Source organism: Capricornis sumatraensis, chromosome 2 (assembly GCF_032405125.1).
Source record: "Capricornis sumatraensis isolate serow.1 chromosome 2, serow.2, whole genome shotgun sequence".
NCBI classification, from domain to species: Eukaryota; Metazoa; Chordata; class Mammalia; order Artiodactyla; family Bovidae; genus Capricornis; species Capricornis sumatraensis.
The window spans coordinates 125336328-125357009 of NC_091070.1; the positions used below are offsets into that span (position 1 = coordinate 125336328).

At 40.4% G+C, this 20682-nt stretch overlaps 1 protein-coding gene across 4 annotated transcripts in view; it reads left to right on the forward strand.

The window, feature by feature from the left end:
* Positions 1-20682, forward strand: part of WARS2 (tryptophanyl tRNA synthetase 2, mitochondrial) — a 96475-nt gene that overhangs the window by 64982 nt on the left and 10811 nt on the right. For 3 of the 4 annotated variants that reach the window (XM_068964879.1, XM_068964880.1, XM_068964882.1), the window contains 2 exons: positions 8679-8759; positions 12214-12299. In XM_068964879.1, coding sequence (XP_068820980.1) covers positions 8679-8759; positions 12214-12299 — 167 coding nt within the window. The remainder of the gene's footprint in view (positions 1-8678; positions 8760-12213; positions 12300-20682) is intronic. The other variant, XM_068964883.1, reaches the window with a different exon arrangement.

Below are 20682 nucleotides of genomic sequence, written 5' to 3' on the forward strand. Positions count from 1 at the left end.
CATCCAACCATCTCATCTTCTGTCGTCCCCTTCTCCTCCTGCCCTCAATCTTTCTCAGCATCAGGGTCTTTTCCATGGAGTCAGTTCTTCTCATCAGGTGGCTGAAGTATTGGAGTTACAGCTTCAGCATCAGTCCTTCCAGTGAATGCTCAGGACTGATTTCCTTTAGGATGGACTGGTTGGATCTCCTTGCAGTCCAAGGGACTCTTGAGTCTTCTCCAATACCATAGTTCAAAAGCATCAATTCTTCAGCACTCAGCTTTCTTTATAGTCCAGCTCATATCCATACATGACTACTGGAAAAACCATAGCTTTGACTAGACAGACCTTTGTTGGCAAAGTAGTGTCTCTGCTGTTCAATATGCTGTCTAGGTTGGTCATGTTTTTCCTTCAAGGAGCAAGCAAATTTTAATTTCATGGCTGCAGTCACCGTCCACAGTGATGTTCTATCTTTATACTAGTACTACATTTTCTAAATTAGTATAGTACTACATTGATTGATTTTGGGGTGTTAAAGCAAGCTTGCATTTCTAGGATAAATCCCACTTGATTATGTTGTGTAATGCTTCATGTATGTTGCTGGATTTAATTTGCTAGTGTTTTGTTGAGGGCTTTTGCATCTGTATTCATGTCATTGGTCTATAGTTTATTTTGTTATGATACCTTTGCCTGGTTTTGGTTTCAATGTAATACAGGTCTCCTAGAATGAGGAAGTGTGCCCTCTTCTCTTATTTTTTTGGAAGAGATTGTGAAGAATTGATATTAATTTTTTAAATGTTTATAGGAATTCACTAGTGAAATCCGCTCTCTACCCACCACTGAGGGTTCATTTTGTTATTGTTGCTGTGTCTGCTCATTGACTTTTCTGCAGCAAATCTGTAAACTCCATCTTCACAGTCCTGTGTGGTTACTACAGTCTCTGCTGGGTTAGCTTAGTGTTCAGGTAAAGATTGAGCTTGTTGTTGTTATTGTTTAGTCATGTCCAACTCATTGTGACCCCATGGACTGTAGCCTGCCAGGTTCCTCTGTCCGTGGGACTTCCCAGGATGGAGTGGGTTGCCATTTCCTTCTCCAGGGGATCTCCTGACCCAGAGATTAAAAAATGTGTCTCCTGCATTGACAGGCAGATTCTTTACCACTGAGCCCACCGATGATTGAGCAGAAATGTCTAAATGCTTTGATCCGCGTGTGCACAGCCTTGCCAGAGGCCCAGGAGCATGTCAGATCTTTTCAAAGCCCTCCATAAGCAAATCATTTCCCAGTTTTTCTCCATAAGATTTTTTAGCCAGCATCTTGTTTTTCTCCTTCTGGTATCAGCCTCTCAGGCAGCAGTAATATTAAGTCATTGCTGGTGATTATTTCCGAAACATGTCCCAAGGAGAGGACTTTTCCAACTGAGTGAACTCTAAATCAGGTCAAATAATCACCAGCCCTGCAAATGAGGGGCTTTTCTCCATTTTCCAAATGGGCAGCTGTCTGGCTGAATAGTGACAATTCTCTGGGGTTGGGTCTATATGAGGAGCTCCAGACCTCAACTTACCCTACCATTAGCTACTAGGCTGCTGTTTTCATGACCACGCAGACACGGGGAGAGACTGATAGGGATTAGGCAAATTAAAATGCCACCAGGCTCTCTGTTCTTACTGAGACTGTGATTTTTTCTTAATTATTCTTCAGATGATTACAAGTCTTTGGTTAATTTTCAAGAGTTTTATAAAAGTTGACTTTGACTGTTTTTGCTTGTGTCTCATTGTTTTTAAAGAGGAGCAGATTTTCAGAGGTTGTTACTCTGCTGTTTTAGCAGTCCTTGAAGGAAATGGCAATCTACTCCAGCACTCTTGCCTGGAAAATCCCATGGACAGAGGAGCCTGATAGGCTACAGTCCACGGGGTCGCAAAGAGTTGGACACGACTGAGCGACTTCACTTTCACTTTCACTTTCCACCTTTTCTAAGCGCCAGAAAAGTTTTCATTTTATTTTATTCAAGACCAAGTGTAGTTAGATTTGCAAGCCTTTTGTCTATTTTCACAAGCTGAACACACACATGTACAGGTTACATGGTTAATTTGTGTTGATCTTTATTCCCCTTTCCATTTACTTAACCATCCCTTTCCCAAGATAACCTGTTTTTAAATTCAATATAATTTAGTACATACTCTTTTACGTCTGGCTTCTTTCATTCAACATTACGTTTATGAGATTCATTCATGTTCTTAAACGTAATTTAGGCTTCCCCATTGCTGTAGTATTCCCTGGAGTGAGTATACCACAATATATGCATTCTATGTAGGTGGACATTTGGATCACCTACAATATAGGGCTATTACAGTACATTCTTGCACATATATTTTTGTGAACATATGTAAACATTTCTGCTAAGGTATATACATAGAAATGGAATACCTGGGTCATATGTTATATGAATGGTGAGTATTAATGGATACAGTCAGCATTCAAAGGTGGTGGAACAGTGTTTACATTCCCACAGCACGGTATAAAGGGCTTCCTTGGTGACTCAGAAGGTAAAGCATCTGCCTACAACGCAGGAGACCAGGCTTCAATCCCTGGGTCAGAAAGATTCCTTGGAGAAGGGAATGGCAACCCACTCCAGTGTTCTGCCTGAAGAATCCCATGGACCGAGGAGCCTGGCAGGCTACAGTCCATGGGGTTGCAAAGAATCGGACACAACTGAGCGACTTTTGCTTCACTTCAGCACAGTATAAGAGTTGTTTACTCAATATCCTGACCATACTTGATAGTGTTTTGGGTTTTTCAGCTTAATCATTCTGGTGAGTGTGTAGTGGTATCACTAATTTGCACTTAGAACATTTGGTCGGTTTTCATAAGGTGATACTGCTTTTTTCTTATCAATTTGTAAGCGTTCTGTACATATTCTGTATACCAATGTATTCTGTTTGCAAACATCTCTTCTCACTCTGTGACGTGCCTTTTTTTCCTCTTTTTAAAAAATAATTTTTATTTATGTATTTTATTTTTGGCTGTGCTGGGTCTTCATTGCTGCCTGTGGGCTTTCTCTGGTTGCAGCGAGTAGGGGCTACTCTTCACTGCAGTGTGCTGGCTTCTCACTGCAGTGGCTTCTCTTGTTGCATGTCCCCTGCATTGACAGGTTGATTCCCAACCACTGAACCACCAGGGAAGTCCCTTTTTCCCTCTTTAATGGTTCAGGAGACTTTGGCATCAGGTGAAGAAGGACAGGGAGTGATCCCTGAGAGATGGGAGACAATGGCTCCAATTTACTGCCTGGAAAGAATTCCCAAGCAAAGCACCCAGTGTGAAAGTGTTAGTTGCTCAGTTGTGTCTGATTCTTTGCAACCCTATGGACTGTAGCCGGCCATGCTCCTCTGTCCATGGAATTCTCCAGGCAAGAATACTGGAGTGGGTTGCCATTTTCTTCTCCAGGGGATCTTCCTAACCCAGTGACTGAACCTGGGTCTCCTGCGTTGCAGGCAGATTCTTTACTATCTGAGCCACCAGGGACGCCCCTTTTAATAGTGGTGTTTGATAAAAATATATTATTAATTTTAATGTAGTTTCAATTATCAAGATTTTTGCTCTCTGTTTAGTGCTTTTCAGATCCTATTAAAAATTCATACTGACCAAAGGAAATTAAAGATGCAATCAACTGGTTTATTTTTTCTACAAATTTTTAAAAATATTTAGGCAAAAAATTTTAGCCAACCATGAAGAATACCAGTGTTTCCTCATGAGCGTATTTTAAAGATGCTTGTCCTCTTTCATTCACAAAAGCACCAGCAAAGAATCAAGTCTTATACAGCTGTGTTCCAGAATAGTTTTTTTCCTTCCTATCAAGCCCAGCAATTCCACTGAGTACATTTCTTAGACCATTTGTTTGTAATCCCCGTCTGCTCTTTTCAGAGATAAAGGGGCCCATTAGAATTGAAGTTCTCTCACTTTCTGCTCTCCACTGTTATCCCACAAGATAGACCCTCATCTGTATTTATTTCTCTTCCTCATGTTTCAGTGGAAGATATACGTTTATCCCACCTTAAAAAAACAAACACAATTTTTGTTCTCAATCCCTACCACTTACCTTTGTTTCTATCCTCCTTAAAAAAGAAATGTCTTACACATGTGATAAAATTGCATTGAACTAAATACAGCCACACAATGAGCGCATGTAATACTGGTGAAATCTCAATAGGGTGGATGGAATGTATCAAATTCTGTTTCCTGGTTGTGAGGTTGTACTGTATTTATGCAAGGTGTTGCCTTTGGGGGAAACTGAGTGAAGCGTATACTGGATCTCTCAGTAGTATTATTTCTTACAACTAGAAGTAAATCTATAATTATCTCAGCTTAAAAAGTTAAAAGATTCTTTCTGAAATTTCTATAATAATAATGACTGAATCACAAGCTAGAATCAAGATTGCTGGGAGAAATAACCTCAGATATGCAGATAACACCACCCTAATGACAGAAAATGAAGAGGAACTAAAGAGCCTCTTTATGAGGTGAAAGAGGAGACTAAAAAAACAACTGGTTTGAAACTCAACATTCAAAAAACTAATATCAAGGCATATGGTGCCATCATTTCATGGCAAATAGAAGGAGAAAAAGTAAAAGCAGTAACAGATTTTATTTTCTTGGGCTCCAAAATCACTGCAGATGGCGACTGCAGCCATTAAGTTAAAAGATGCTTGCTTCTTGAAAGAAAAGCTATGACAAACCTAGACAGTGTATTAAAAAGCAGACATCACTTGGCCAACAAAGGTCTGTATAGTCAAAGCTGTGGTTTTTCCAGTAGTCATGTAAGGATGTGAGAGTTGGACCATAAAGAAGGCTGAGCGCCAAAGAATTGATGCTTTAGAATTGTGGTGCTAGAGAAGACTCTTGAGAGTCCCTTGGATAGCAAGGAGATCAAACCAGTCAATCCTGAAGGAATTCAACTCTGAATATTCATTGAAAGGACTGATGCTGAAACTGAAGCTCCAATACTTTGGCCACCTGATGCAAAAAGCTGACTCATTGGAAAAGACCCTGATGCCAGGAAAGATTGAAGGCAAAAGGAGAAGAGGGCAGCAGAAGATGAGACGGTTAGATAGCATCACTGAACCAATGGACATGAATTTGAGCAAACTTCTGGAGATGGTAAACGACAGGAAAGCCCGCCATGCTGCAGTCCATGGGGTCACAAAGAGTCAGAGACCACTTAGTGACTGAACAAGAACAGCAATCATTGATTGAGTGCTTACTGTATGCTAGGTACTCTACCAAGCACTGTCAGGTGAATACTATTGTTAATCTCATTTTATACATGATAAAACTGAGGCACAGAGAGGTTAAGTCATTTATACAGGGTTACCCAGCTAATGAGTGGCAGAATTAGCATTCAGAAACCATGGCCTAACCTCAGAGAGAGAACTCTTATGAACTCTGCTCTATTACCCTTTTTTTCTTGTTCCATACTTAATGGATACTACTTTGACATTTCATATTTTCCCAGGTGTTTGCCATACATTTTGTTTAGTTACTCTTTTTTAAATTAATTTTTACTGGCATATAGTTGCTTTACATATACACTATTGATGCTATCTACAAAATGAGTAACAAATGATAACATACTGTGTAGCACAAGGAGCTCTACTTAATGCTTTGCTTGTACATCTGCCTTTATATGCTGCCTCCCAGTCACATTTCAACCACCGCTTTCTGTTTCAGCATTCATCCCAGTCCCTCCCCTGAAACTGCTTTTGGCCGGATTACCAAGGGATTCTTTTTGGTCCTAACCATTCTTTCTGCAGCCTTTGTTACTGTCATACATTCAACAGATATTTATTGAGCACCTATAGTTCACCTCAGATATGCAGATGACACCACCCTTATGGCAGAAAGTGAAGAGGAACAGAAAAGCCTCTTGATGAAAGTGAAAGTGGAGAGTGAAAAAGTTGGCCTAAAGCTCAACATTCAGAAAACGAAGATCATGGCATCCGGTCCCATCACTTCACGGAAAATAGATGGGGAAACAGTAGAAACCGTGTCAGACTTTATTTTTTTGGGCTCCAAAATCACTGCAGTTGGTGACTGCAGCCATGAAATTAAAAGATGCTTACTCCTTGGAAGGAAAGTTAATGACCAACCTAGATAGTATATTCAAAAGCAGAGATGATACTTTGCTGACTAAGGTCCATCTAGTCAAGGCTCTGGTTTTTCCTGTGGTCATGTATGGATGTGAGAGTTGGACTGTGAAGAAGGCTGAGCGCCGAAGAATTGATGCTTTTGAACTGTGGTGTTGGAGAAGACCCTTGAGAGTCCCTTGGACTGCAAGGAGATCCAACCAGTCCATTCTGAAGGAGATCAGCCCTGGGATTTCTTTGGAAGGAATGATGCTAAAGCTGAAACTCCAGTACTTTGGCCACCTCATGCGAAGAGTTGACTCATTGGAAAAGACTCTGATGCTGGGAGGGATCAGGGGCAGGAGAAGGGGACGACAAGAGGATGAGATGGCTGGATGGTATCACTGACTCGATGGACGTGAGTCTGAGTGAACTCTGGGAGTTGGTGATGGACAGGGAGGCCTGGCGTGCTGCTATTCATGGGGTCACAAAGAGTCAGACATGACTGAGCGACTGAACTGAACTGATAGTGTACCAGATTCTTGTTTTACAGCAGTGGACAGGGTAGGCAAAATGACTGTACCTGCAGAATACATGTCTTTACTTGTTATGATTAAGAGGTCAGAAATCTTAAATCAGTGCTGACTTGTTTGTGGATCGTCAGCAGACCACTTTATTCTCCGTGTTTTTGTTTTTCTGTGGCTGAAACAGGTTATATTTTTATTTTGTTTGTGATTTCACAACGTAAGTCAGAATGTACTATATTTAATACCATTTTCACTTTCTCCAGATAGAAATCTGATCACTTCCAAGCAGTAGCCATGAATATGAATAAATGAAGAGAGCCAAATCCTAAAGTATAGCACCCTTCTGATGTACTTATTAATGATAAATTATGAAAATTATTTGCCTTTGACCAAAAAGTCTTACTGTATTTCTATATAAGAATAATTGAATTAATTTTATGCCACATTATTTGGAATCACCAGAAAGATCTCTGCAGAGTATTCAATAGGTCTCATTCCATATATCCAAATATAAAGCTACTCCAAGGAAAATACTTGACTTTATAGAGACGTCACGGTAGCTGTTTGCATATCACCAAAGCTGAGCTCTTGAGCCCTAGTTGAAGGAAAGGGATCATCTTGTCTCTTTCCACATGTACATGGTTATTTTCTGTGTTTTTATTCCTTTCTTAATTCAGTAAAGAAGAAAAAAAAAAATCTCTCCTAGTTTTTCATGTCAAAAAACAGCTCTTATTTTATTAGTTCAAGTGGGAATGTTTTTTACTGGTGACTGGAAGCGACTATAATCCTCTTGCTTCCAGCCAGGGTTCCCGTTTCTGTCTGATAGCTGTTTGTTTACAGCAGCAGTTAGCAATTTGCATGGACAACGCTGTCAAAGTCACTGCCCTCAATGAACCCCAAATGCCTCTTGGAAGAAAGATGACAGATTCAGCCCAGCAACTTGCAAAACTTTAAAAGTGATTCCTTGTCAAACATGTGAAAACAACTCTTCCCTCTCCATGACTTGAGGGGAAAAAAAAAAGAGAGAAACTATCTTATGCCAGATGGCGATTCCTTGCGAGTAAAATAGGCCTGGGCTGATTCAGCTTCATTCCTTTATGTTCCATTTGCAAAACCCACAGAGAACACATTTGGGGCCACTTTCCAGAGCTGGCAATAGTCTCTGCTTTTTAAGGAAATCAGATGGGCACACACACAAAGCCACAATGGATGAAGGGCTCAGAATCCCCAGGGTCCTGAAAAGGGATGCATAGGCCTTAAATTCTCGGTGACCAGTTAGTACCTGGCCCAGACCCAAGAATCATCCCAATTGTTGCCAGATTTGGTGACTTGATTTAATTTTGTTAAAACAGAAACAAATTGGGAGAAGGTTATATTTTCTTGTTGATTAAACCTCTTCTTTAAAAAAAAAAAAAGAGGGAAAAATAGAAACTATAAAAACACGCTTTCAGATAATAAATTGACTCCTAAATTTCAAACTACTCTGGGTCTAAAGGACTCAATCTTTAATTTTCAGTCCAGTACCATTTTTTGCCATGTAAGATGGTACAGCTGCTTTCATATATTTAGAGGATTGGACCAATGTGTATGCATGTTTGTGTGTGTGCATGGGTATGTCTTCTCTTTGGCTTTTTTTTTTCATATAAGTGACTTATTATATTAGTTTCAGGTATACAGCATAGTGATTCCATATTTTTATAGATTATACCGCATACAAAGTTATTATAAAATCCTGACTAGATCCTCTGTGCTGAAATAGATGGTTCAGGACATAGTGAAGTCCCCTCACTGAAGATGCTGAAGCAATGTCTGGTCAGCCGCTGTCTAGGGATGTTGTGAAGAAGATTGAAATACTAGACTAGTAATGGTATTGGGTAGTTTTTAAGATGTCTTCTGCATCTAAAATTCTATGCATTATGAATTAACTCCCTTGATTTTTTAAATTAACATGATCTGAGATATTTTAGTCAAGGTAATACCTATTGTCCATTTCGTTTTGCCTTATACACAAGATGATATTGACCACCTTTGTTAATGTTCTATTTTATTTCTTCAGGTGTCTGAGCACACACAGTTAAGTTGGATCCTTACCTGCATGGTCAGATTACCTCGATTACAACATTTACACCAGTGGAAGGTAAATGCCAGTGATCTGATTAATAAACAGAAAGAAGTTCAGTCCCCATTGCAGCTATTTTTCCCCCTCTCTGTTTTTTTTGTGTTAGGCTCTGGGAATCCTGAGTTTTCTGGCTTGCTATGCACTAGTGGCTAACAAGACCAGTATCTTTAACCTCATTGCCTCAGGGTATGAAACAGAAAATAGAAGGATTCTCCAAGATTCTTGCAAACTAAAAAACTGGTTACAAATATCCAGCTTATTCATTATTTGATTTTATCTGTGCATGGTCAGTCCTTAGTGACCGTTAGATAGACTTGGTAAGACTTTGAATGTGCCACATTCTAAGTAACCATTTCTGGACTACTAGACCCTGAGGTTGCCTCCACCAGAATTAACTGGTCATTAAGGCCTGAAGGTTATCATTGTGGAGAGAAGAGACTACATATTTTATTCCATATTTAAACAAATTGAGTCTAAGCAACAGTTCAAACTCACAGAAAAATTAAGTCTGTTCTTTTTCTAAGAATTTCAACTGAGAAATATAAATTGGGTAATTCATAGTATTCCCATGGAATTTTGCAATTGGATCACACCTGAAGGTATGTAGCCCTCTAGGACATCAACACTAATTTTAGTATCAAGCTTCTTTCTAGCATATTTTCAGGGCCACTGATTTCCTTAGAAGCTTGTTCAGAAGGCTTCACACACAGAGAGAAACAAAGCTTTAAACTGGCAGTACCTGAATAAGGCATACTGGTGGTGCTGTAGAATCATTACCTGCCCAGAGTTAGAAACAAAATTGATAATGACTCTATCATATGTTGGCTTGTGGCAAGATTTTCCCATTTTATCATAATATGGTGATGCTAAACTGAACACTTTTAAAACTGAAATACTTTTATAAGAACTGATTTAATGGGAAATGCTCCCACTCTAAAATAGTGTCTAAGGATCTCCTGGTAACACGTTGCCAGTGAATGCATTCTGAATAAGGCTTCCACTAGTCTGTGATTTCTTATTTGTGGGGAAAATATGAATTTCAAAGCAAGTCTTATCTTGGAGCTTGGAAACTGCCTTCAAGGGCCATTCTTTCATTAATAAATACTGATGATGCCTTCTGCTAGTCTCATAGCACGCTAAGTACTGGAGAAATCATAGTCGCCAAGATGGATGGATGCAGCGCCTTTCATGAGGTTTGTAGTCTATTTTGGAACAGATTCTCAGGTGGCACTAGTGGTAAAGAACCTGCCTGCCAGTGCAGGAGACTTAAGAGATGTGGGTTCGATCCCTGTGTCAGGAACATCCCCAGGAGGAGAGCATGACGATCCACTCTTGTCTTCTTGCCTGGAGAATCCCATGGAGAGAAGTGGTAGGCTGCAGTCCATAGTGTTGCACAGAGTTGGACACAACTGATGCGACTTAGCATGCATGCACAGTTAAACAAAAAATCAGAGTATGAAAAGTTTTAAGAGGACAAGGTTCCAGTTCTATGGGAAGATCTAAGAACCCCTAGCTTGGTTTTGATTGGGGCAGTGAGGGGCAAAACAGTGGGGTAGAAGTATAGGATCAGGGCTGCTGAGGTCAGGGTTATTTAAAGGATTGATGAGATGACACAGGTGTGAGGCATCTGGGGCCCATAATAGGCACCCAGTAATTATTAGAACTCCCCACATCGCCCCACTTCCTTTGTAGTTTCAAGATCTAGTATTCTAATATAAAAAGACTATAAATCTAATACAGTAGCAATTTTTAAAAGTTGGGTTCTTTTCTCATTTGTTTGTTTCCAAATTAAATTTTTGTTAGAATTACCTGATAATCAGTGCAAACTGGCCTCTATCATGGACATTATAATAAGGAGATGTACTGAAGGAATTATATGGTCAACTTTCAAAGTTCCTATGAACGGCCTATAGCAGTAGTAGTGCTGTAAACCAGAAACTGGGCTTCTCTGGTGGTTCAGTGGTAAAGAATCCTCCTGCCAATGCAGGAGACGCGGGTTTGATCCCTGGGTTGGGAAGGTCCCCTGGAGAAGGAAATGGCAACCCCCTCCAGTATTCTTGCCTTGGAAATCCCATAGACAAAGGAGCCTGGCTGGCTACAGTCCATAGGGTCACAGAAGAGTTGGACATGACTTAGAGCTAAGCAACAAAAACAAGCCAAAAATTGCTGGAAGTAACCAGAAAAGCCTGTAACTAAATTATGGAACATTAAGATGACTAAAGGGAGAAACTGTTGTATTCAGATCCAGCCTCAAGGTATGTCTGCACTTTGGTTTAGGAAGCCCGAGTTGTGAGGGCATGTGTGAGCTTGATTCTTGGAATCATGCAAGTTTATAAGTTGAGTTGTTCATTTCATTCAGGAATCACTGGATTTCAGAGAAGTAATTCATATTAGATAAACAAAACTTATTTACACACCAAAATATCAATTTAACGTGCATGCTTAGTTGTGTCCAACTCTTTATGACCCCATGGACTGTAGCCCACCAGGATCTTCTGTCCATGGGATTCTCCAGGCAAGAATACTGGAGTGGGTTTCCATTTCCTCCTCCAGGAGATCTTCCTGACCCAGGAATCGAACCCATGTCTCTCGTCTCCTGCATTGGCCAACAAATTCTTTACTACTGTGCCTCGTGGGAAGCCCCATTTATCAGTTTACAGATATGATATACCTAGACCTTGGAAGAGTTACCAGTGAACTGCACACAACAGTCCCTGCTAATAAGCAACTCTACCCAGAAAGCCAAATTTCCTGTAGCAAGGGGGTTAGTACCACTAGGGCTGATGTTCAGGGTGCGCATACCAGTAGTTTATAGTCAGCACCAGGACTCACCAGTTGTTAAATATTTCTAATATCACCTCCGGTGTTTCCGTTAGCTTCCCTGTTAAGGAAATATTTTGGTTTATACAACCTGTACTGTTCATTGAAATTACTTTACTCTCACTGCTTTCCCACCTAACGATCATGACAGATCATTAGAATTGGTAAGATGAAAATTTCTCTTAGTTTCATTATTTTTTAATGCCATGATTTTCAGGGTTTTATTTTAATGTGAAGTTAAGGGGGCATTACAGTTTTGTCAATAGCACAGTATGAGATTTCTGGAAAGGTTCCACAAACAGTTTGATGTTAACTAATGTAATGTCATGATATTTTCCGACCTTCCCTGTGAAATCTGGAATTTATCTGATTTGGAGTCTAGAAAATCTTAGACCTTTATTTTAATAAAATCGAGAAGAAGTAGTGGTAGTGCAGGATCACTTCAAGGGACAGTGGGGACGTGGATATTCACCTTATTCCTGCCTAAGCCGGGAATGTGGAGACAAGCCAGCCAGAAGACGGCCAGATTTGCTAGAAGGGACTGAGTCAGGATGTTGTTACAGGTGGCTTCAGATCACTCTCGGTGTGCTCTTGAGGTTTCTTAATTTAGCACTATAATTAGGTTCATGTCAGATTTCTTTTCGCCCTACAGGCAAAGACTGCCAAGGAGAAGCAGAGTGGAACCATGGGGCTGCTCACATACCCAGTGCTCCAGGCAGCTGACATTCTGCTGTACAAGTAAGGAGCAGAGTCCACCCCAGCCCTAAATGTAGTCACGCTGACAAGAGAGTGTCACCTGGCTCCTAAAGATTTGGTTCACGGGGAAGAATGGTTACAGCAAGGGGCAGGCACACGAATCCATCTGCATCTATTCCCCAGTACTAATGCTAAATCTAACCAGTCAGTCCTAAATGAAATCAACCCTGAATCGTCTTTGGAAGGACTGATGCTGAAACTGAAGCTCCAATACTTTGGCCACCTCATTGGAAAAGATCCTGATGCTGGGAAAGATTGAGGGCAGGAGGAGAAGGGGATGACAGAGGATGAGACAGTCGGTTGGCATCACCAACTCACCAACTCAATGGACATAAGTTTGAGCAAATTCTGGGAAATAGTGAAGGAAAGAGAAACTTGGTGTTTTGCAGTCCATGAGGTCGCAAAGAGTCAGAGACGACTGAGCAACTGAACAACAACAAATAGAAGTATGTTTAAATGTGAAACTAATTATTTTAAGAAGTAGCATTTAAATAGCACTTACTATGGGTTGCAAACAGTCATAAGTAATTTACATACCTTAGCCTATTTAATCCTCACAACAGCCTTTAGAATCTGTACCATCAGCATCCTCATTTTACAGATGTGGAAACCAAAGCACAGAGTGGTTAGTAACTTGCCTGGGGTCAGGTGATAGCAAGGCCTGGACCTAGGATTTGAGTCTATAAAGTTTACGTACAGAGTCTGTGTTCTTAACACTATGGGATATAGTGTTCCCTAGTAATAATTTCACTTCAAGAGTTTTAAATATTGATTTCTCAGATAATCTAGCCTCCCAAGAAATGCTATTCCATAGCACTTGCTGCAGCCATGGAAATGCTCTCTATCTGCTCTAAGACCAGAGCCACCAGTCACGGGTGGCTGTTAACACTTGAAATGTTGACAGGAACTGAACTTCAACTTTAATTTTAGTTGATTAAAGAGCTGCCTGTGGCTACTGTATTGAACCAGAGAGCAAGTTTTTCAACATCCTATAAGGTGCCCTCACTTTTCTTGAACCCGCAATCTATAAATCAGCTACTGCTGCCACTTACAGGTCTCAAGACTATACAACCAGAGGATGCCAATGCCTTGCACTCTCTGTAGGACTGGCCAGGGCTTCTGACCCCATTACTCTTCCAGTTCTTTCCTGCTAACCCCATATCACCTCCCTTGACACCTATTTGGCCATTTAGAGATAAAGCCTCCCAGTCAGCAGGCACTCATAGCCAAGCATTGTTATAGTGAAAGCTTCTGAGGAAAAAGATTAATTTGATGAGTGTTTTTTACTCCTTTCTCCTAAAGCCCTGCTCCCCATAAAAGTGCCTCTTCTGTGGGAAAACTGGAATTCTTTGCATGTAAATGTGATAATAGCATGGAGATAATAGTGTATGTTCCTTGTGATATGACCCCAGAGCCCTTGTGCAATGATGGTGGAAACAGCCAGAAAAATAGTTGCTCAGCTTTACATATAAGGAATGTCCATTAGTACATACAAGCTGTCTTCATTTCATTAAATTTAAGTTTGATTCACGTTATGATTGTGTGTCTGTTTGCTATTTTAACTTGAATGCTGGGCCCCTGATAATGTTTATTATTTATAATAAGTAACTTTTGACTTATCCTGGGAAATCTAGAACATTTTTCTCCAGAAGCAGCAAATGAAAGTCTAAGAAGGATCTAATAATATAGTTTCCCACTGAAGTAGCATATTTACTTAGAAAGGTTCTACAAAGAACCTTGATTTTGTTATCTGTAAAGAAGAGACAAATCCTTCCTAAAGGATTATAATGAAACACGTCCCTTGTCTATGCTTGATGGTGATATCTCTGACTATGACAGTCTTATGTCTAGTTCCATTTTCAAGGGCTACTTCTACATAGAACCAGAAGCTGGTTTTTCAGCACCAGGATTTGGAAGCACAGCAGATTTCTTTAACAGTTCAAGAGCTCTCATGGGAGAGTCCTCTGAACTCAGGGCTATGAACAAAAAGCGAACTTGAACAAGAACGATTGACCTTTTTGTAATACCATGGAACAGAGAGTGGGAGGGAACTCTAAAGGGCCTCTTCTCCAAATCCCTTGCTCTACCAATGTGGCCCAGACAGGCTAAATCTGTCCAAAGCTGTGGAGCCAGACAATGGACAGAGGAGGCTCGGGATGTGATCATGGTCTCCTGAGGCCAGTGCTCACCCTCCTTAAGGAGCCAGTCATAAGTTATGTTAGGAGGCAAGATCATCACATGAATAACCAGAGCAGTATGAGATCATCTATACCAAAGTGATGATGAATTTGTTTTCATCAGTTACTCAAAAATACAATCAGCAGAATGATAAAAATCCTACAGTTTCTTTCATCTCTAAAGTGGGTTAATGGTACACAGCTCTGCGTAAATTGATATCACCTAGTATATACTCAATACAGAGATTTTAAGAGTACAAACAACAATTTAAAAGACTGACATTGGCAAAAGTAGCTCCTTAACATCCTCAAATTTATCATATCATCTGCCTTTCTTTCAACCCAAATGTGAGGTTGAGAATGTCCTCTTTTCTTACATAAAACAATAGTTATTTCAGATGTAGCAGGTAAATACCAAGAGCTTTCCAACAGCTTCCTGTCTGTCTCACTCTACCCAACGTCAGCAGGTTCTCACAGTTGGTTAATACTTAAGAATTAGTAGTTCTTTTCCACCCTCAATTATCCCCCTGTAGCCAAAAAAAAAAAAAAACCCATACTATAAATATTCCTTCTTTAACTCTTCCTGATCTATTTAGTGGTTAGAATATACACTAAGAATGCCATCAGATTCCTTCATTTTTCCTGTTTTCTGAGAGGAAATTACAGTGGCAGATTTTTGCCTATTCCTATCAGGATTCTGCTATATTAATTTGTTAAACAAAAGTATTTCTCCATAATACTAGGAACTGGAACTTCCAGGGCGATCCAGTGGTTAAGACTCTGTGCTCCCCATTCAGGGGGGCCTGGGTTCAATCCCTGGTCAAGGAACTGGTACCCACATGCCACAACCAAGAGTTTGCATGCCACAACTGAAAGACCTCGCATGTCACAATGAAGAGCGAAGATCTTGCGTGACACAACTAAGACCCAGGGTAGCTAAAATAAATAAATAAACTTATTTTTTAATCCAAGGTGATTGTCTATATTCAAGATGATTGTCTCCTACCTTAGCCTAGAAACTATCTACCTGTAATGCCACAATCGGATCAAAGATGTGGAGCTAGTAACTGTGTGCTCCTTTTCTGTCCTGTCTGGTCTCAGGCCAGACATCCAGCTGCCAGCCACGCATGCTCCAGCCCACAGACTCTGTTCCTTTGGACTTTTTTCTCCTGCCGTCTTCCTTCAGACTAGTCCCAGGAGTACTGTTGCCACACTATGCACATCCCCCATTTCCTGGGCATGTGTGTCCTTTGGGCCCCTGCAAAGTGTGCAGACAAGTACAGTAAACTCAGCTCTGTTTACTACAGCATTTACTCTGCTGGCATACATTTCTCATCTGTCTTACTGTGCTTCTTTCCAAAGTTTAGAAAATCCCAATTGCTTGATAATAAGTAGCAGAGGCAGAACTCAACCAGGTCTGATTTTTAGCCTGTACCATTGTTTTCCCTACAACACAGCTCAAGCACTTGGGGTATTCTTTGTTTGAGATATTTTTGAATTTTAAAAAATATGATAACTAAAATGTTTATGAATATATACATTATAAATATAGATAAATACAAAAAAACAAAAATATATACCAAAAAATTCCTATTTTTTTTCTCACGAGCAAATCTATATGTAGCCCCTCATAATATGTTGACGTGCAGAGCTATTATAGATTTCATGTTTCTTTTGTCAAAATCAGCATTAGGATGAGTGGCCCATGATGGGCTAGAAAACAATCATGAAGGAAGGCAGTGGAAGAGGGGCTTTCCAGATAACTGTATGAAAGATTTATATAAGTGTTTTGGCAGAACTTGGTAAGGAACCCAAGAATGGAGATTTTGAGACTATCTTAAGCTTGAGAAAGTGAAGTGAAAGTGTTAGCTGCTCAGTTCAGTTCAGTCGCTCAGTCGTGTCTGACTCTTTGTGACCCCAGGAATTGCAGCACGCCAGGCCTCCCTGTCCATCACCAACTCCCGGAGTTCACTCAGAGTCGCGTCCATCGAGTCAGTGATGCCATCCAGCCATCTCATCCTCAGTCATCCCCTTCTCCTCCTGCCCCCAATCCCTCCCAGCCTTAAAGTCTTCTCCAATGAGTCAACTCTTCGCATGAGGTGGCCAAAGTACTGGAGTTTCAGCTTTAGCATCATTCCTTCCAAAGAACACCCAGGGCTGATTTCCTTTACAATGGACTGGTTGGATCTTGCAGTCCAAGGGACTCTCAAGAGTCTTCTCCAACACCACAGTTCAAAAGCATCAATTCTTCGGCCCTCAGCCTTCTTCACAGTCCAACTCTCACATCCATACATGACCACAGGAAAAATCAGAGCCTTGACTAGATGGACCTTAGTCGGCAAAGTAATGTCTCTGCTTTTGAATATGTTATCTAGGTTGCTCATAACTTTTCTTCCAAGGAGTAAGTGTCTTTTAATTTCATGGCTGCAATCACCAACTGCAGAGATTTTGGAGCCCCCAAAAATAAAGTCTGACACTGTTTCCACTGTTTCCCCATCTACTTCCCATGGAGTGATAGGACCAGATGCCATGATCTTCGTTTTCTGAATGTTGAGCTTTAAGCCAACTTTTTCACTCTCCACTTTTACTTTCATCAAGAGGCTTTTTAGTTCCTCTTCACTTTCTGCCATAAGGGTGGTGTCATCTGCATATCTGAGGTTATTGATATTTCTCCCGGCAATCTTGATTCCAGCTTGTGTTTCTTCCAGCCCAGTGTTTCTCATGATGTACTCTGCATATAAGTTAAATAAGCAGGGTGACAATATATAGCCTTGACATACTCCTTTCTCTATTTGGAACCTGTCTGTTGTTCCATGTCCAGTTCTAACTGTTGCTTCCTGACCTGCATATAGGTTTCTCAAGAGGCAAGTCAGGTGGTCTGGTATTCCCATCTCTTTCAGCATTTTCCACAGTTGATTGTGATCCACACAGTCAAAGGCTTTGGCATAGTCAATAAAGCAGAAATAGATGTTTTTCTGGAACTCTCTTGCTTGTTCCATGATCCAGCAGATGTTGGCAATTTGATCTCTGGTTCCTCTGCCTTTTCTAAAACCAGCTTGAACATCTGGAAGTTCACAGTTCACATATTGCTGAAGCCTGGCTTGGAGAATTTTGAGCATTACTTTACTAGCATGTGAGATGAGTGCAATTGTGTGGTAGTTTGAGCATTCTTTGGCATTGCCTTTCTTTGGAATTGGAATGAAAACTGACCTTTTCCAGTCCTGTGGCCACTGCTGAGTTTTCCAAATTTGCTGGCATATTGAGTACAGCACTTTCATAGCATCCTCTTTCAGGATTTGAAATAGCTCAACTGGAATTCCATCACCTCCACTAGCTTTGTTCATAGTGATGCTTTGTAAGGCCCACTTGACTTCACATTCCAGGATGTCTGGCTCTAGATGAGTGATCACACCAAGCTGTTCAGTCATGTTCAACTCTTTGTGACCTCATGGGCTATAGCCTTCCAGGCTCCTCTGTCCGTGAGATTTCCCAGGCAAGAATACTGGAGTAGGTTGCCATTTCCTTCTCCATGGGATCTTCCCTACCCAGGGGTTGAACCCTTGTCTCGTGCATTGGCAGGCAGATTCTTTACCACTGAGCCACCTGGGAAGCCCCAGACAATACAGTATATTCTTCTAAAAGGAGGGGGAAGGTATTTGTGCACTTTTAAGAACAGAGTGAAATGATCTGGTTTATACTTTTAAAAGAGAATTGATTAAAAGGATGAGTCGTAGGGGCTCAGCCAAGGTCGGTAGGCTACTAAGAGGCTCTTTCATTAGTCTGTTTAGAGCACGAAGGTGGCAGTGAAGATGAAGAGAAGAGGCAAATTTAAAAGATTCTAGGACGTAAGATGGCTAAGACTTTGTAATGGATTGGATGTGTATGAGAAAACGCCATCAGGGATGTCCCCAGGTTTCTGACTTATACAGCAGGATTGATGGTGGTGTTGCCATTCACCAAGCTAGGGAATGCTGTAGAAGGACTGGCCAGAAGAATTTATAACTTCACGTGGTGTTTTCTCTTCTCTTGAAAGCTTTAACTCCCTAGAAGTTAAAACCTTCTTTATGTCTCGCATAGTCCTGACACCAGGCCTTGTACATCATAGATCGTCAATAAATAATTGCTAAATTAAGGAGTCATTACCAGTGGTGGTGATTTCATCCCTTATGAAAGGACAAGCAGCACCGAACCCCTATTCTAGCCAGGTTGGTTAAAGGCAGCAGCGCTGAAAATGCACAAATACAGCCAAAGAAGTAGGGGGAAAAAAAAAGGAACAAATTTCTGTGAGCCGATACATGTGAGCTATGATTATTCATCTAGACACTAATTCTGCCTGAGGGGTGGGGTGGATCCCAAGTGAATGTAGATGCAACAAGGAACTAAGCAAAAGAAACATGGTTTAGTCGCCAAAGATCAGACGCATTGTTGTGTGACAGAAGTTATAACAATCAAAATTATGAAAGACTTTGGCTTTATGTTGTGTCCAAGAAAGTACAGTCAGGGTAAGGAAAAAAAAAAGAAAATGGGGAAAAAGAGAAGACATTAATATGGAGATCATTATGTAGGGTATAAATTTTAAAAGAACAGCACTAAATTATTTGAAGTGAAAGGAAGACTGTGAGGAGAGAGGTTGAAAATGTGAAGAGAATAAGCCCCATAAGTGAGCAGAATCAAAGACAGGCTGAATTAATGTAAAGTGTAAACTCAATGGATGCGAAGGAAGGGCCAAGATAAATTATAGGAGGTGAAAGGAGCAGCAGGAGCAGAGGGAGGAAAGACTAGAAACAAACAAACTAAAATCAGATGAAAAAGCCAAGTGGAGCAATCGGTCCAGGTGAAAAAAATTAAAAAAAATTTTAATCCCTTTTTGTAAAAGCAAAACCTCTCAGGATTGTTAGCACAGAGCAAGGATCCGACAGAAGGCAAAGACTTATGCAGAGTCATTATGAAAACTAAATGTGTTTTCTGTTTAGTTTGGTTGCTTTGTGAATCTGGAACCATTTTGACATGTGGAAATATTCATTTTGATGTGCTTAAAGTGTATTGATTATGGTAATTGTTTTTTCTGTGTTAGTTGCAGTCCATTGTGATTTCCTATGGGCTACTGTAATTGCTTTTTAACCTACCCCATTGGCTAATTTGGTTTCGGGCAGTCAAGATGACCTCTGCATGTCAGCCTTACTATAATTACAAGACAGGAGTGCAAAGTCCAGTCACAGAAGAGAAATTTAGGAAGGTGTGGTGAGGACATGTACACCTCAGAGAAGAGCATGTACAGGGCTGTGGATACTGTGGGAAACATAAAAAAGAAGATTTTTGTTTTCATTTCTCATCAAGTCAGTAACTCTGCTCCAGGCTGTGTGAAAGGAGATCACGGGACATGATTTTGTAGGATTTCCTAAATAAATCTACTGACCTTCGAAGAAGAGAAATGACTTCCTGACCCTTTGTCATGGTCCCTGGATTCTCCCTTTCCCTTCATTATCCTGTCCCTATTTTCCTTAAATTCAATAAGACTCCTCAGAAGTCCTATATCATACCATTCATATTTGCGGATTACCTAACAGATATATGAACTGCCAGTTTGTAATATGTTTTCTGCCCAAATCAGGATTGCTGCCCAGGTCTGTGGCTGTCTCTGGGATTCTATGTTGATATTTATGTTTGTGGTATGAGTCTGCTATCAAAAAGGAAAATGGTCCCAGTTTGAAAGAAGTCACACTGTACCACACATCAAGGTCCCAATATTGTCATTCTTGTATCATTTTGTCCTTCATGCTGTCAGATATCAATGAGTTTACATTATACTAATAGCCCATGTATATTGAGCTCTTACTATCAAGGACTATGCTTGGTTAGCTTATCTAATCTTTGAAACAACAGTAAGAGGTCAGCACCATTATGATCCTCATTTTATAGAGGAAATGGAGGCTTTAGAAAAGTAAGAAACTGGGCTATGATAACTCAACAGTAGCTATCGGAGCTATGATTTTAACTCATTCTGATTGTAAACGGATTTTATTATAATTTTCTCTTGGTTTAAACCTATATAGACTATAGTTGCTTCCTCCTGAGAGCATTCATTTATTGAAGAAATATTTATTGAGCTCCTCCTACCAAGCAACTTTACTAGGTGTTGGAAATAGATTGAAAAGCAAGACAAGGTCTCAAAAAGCTTATTTGCTAGC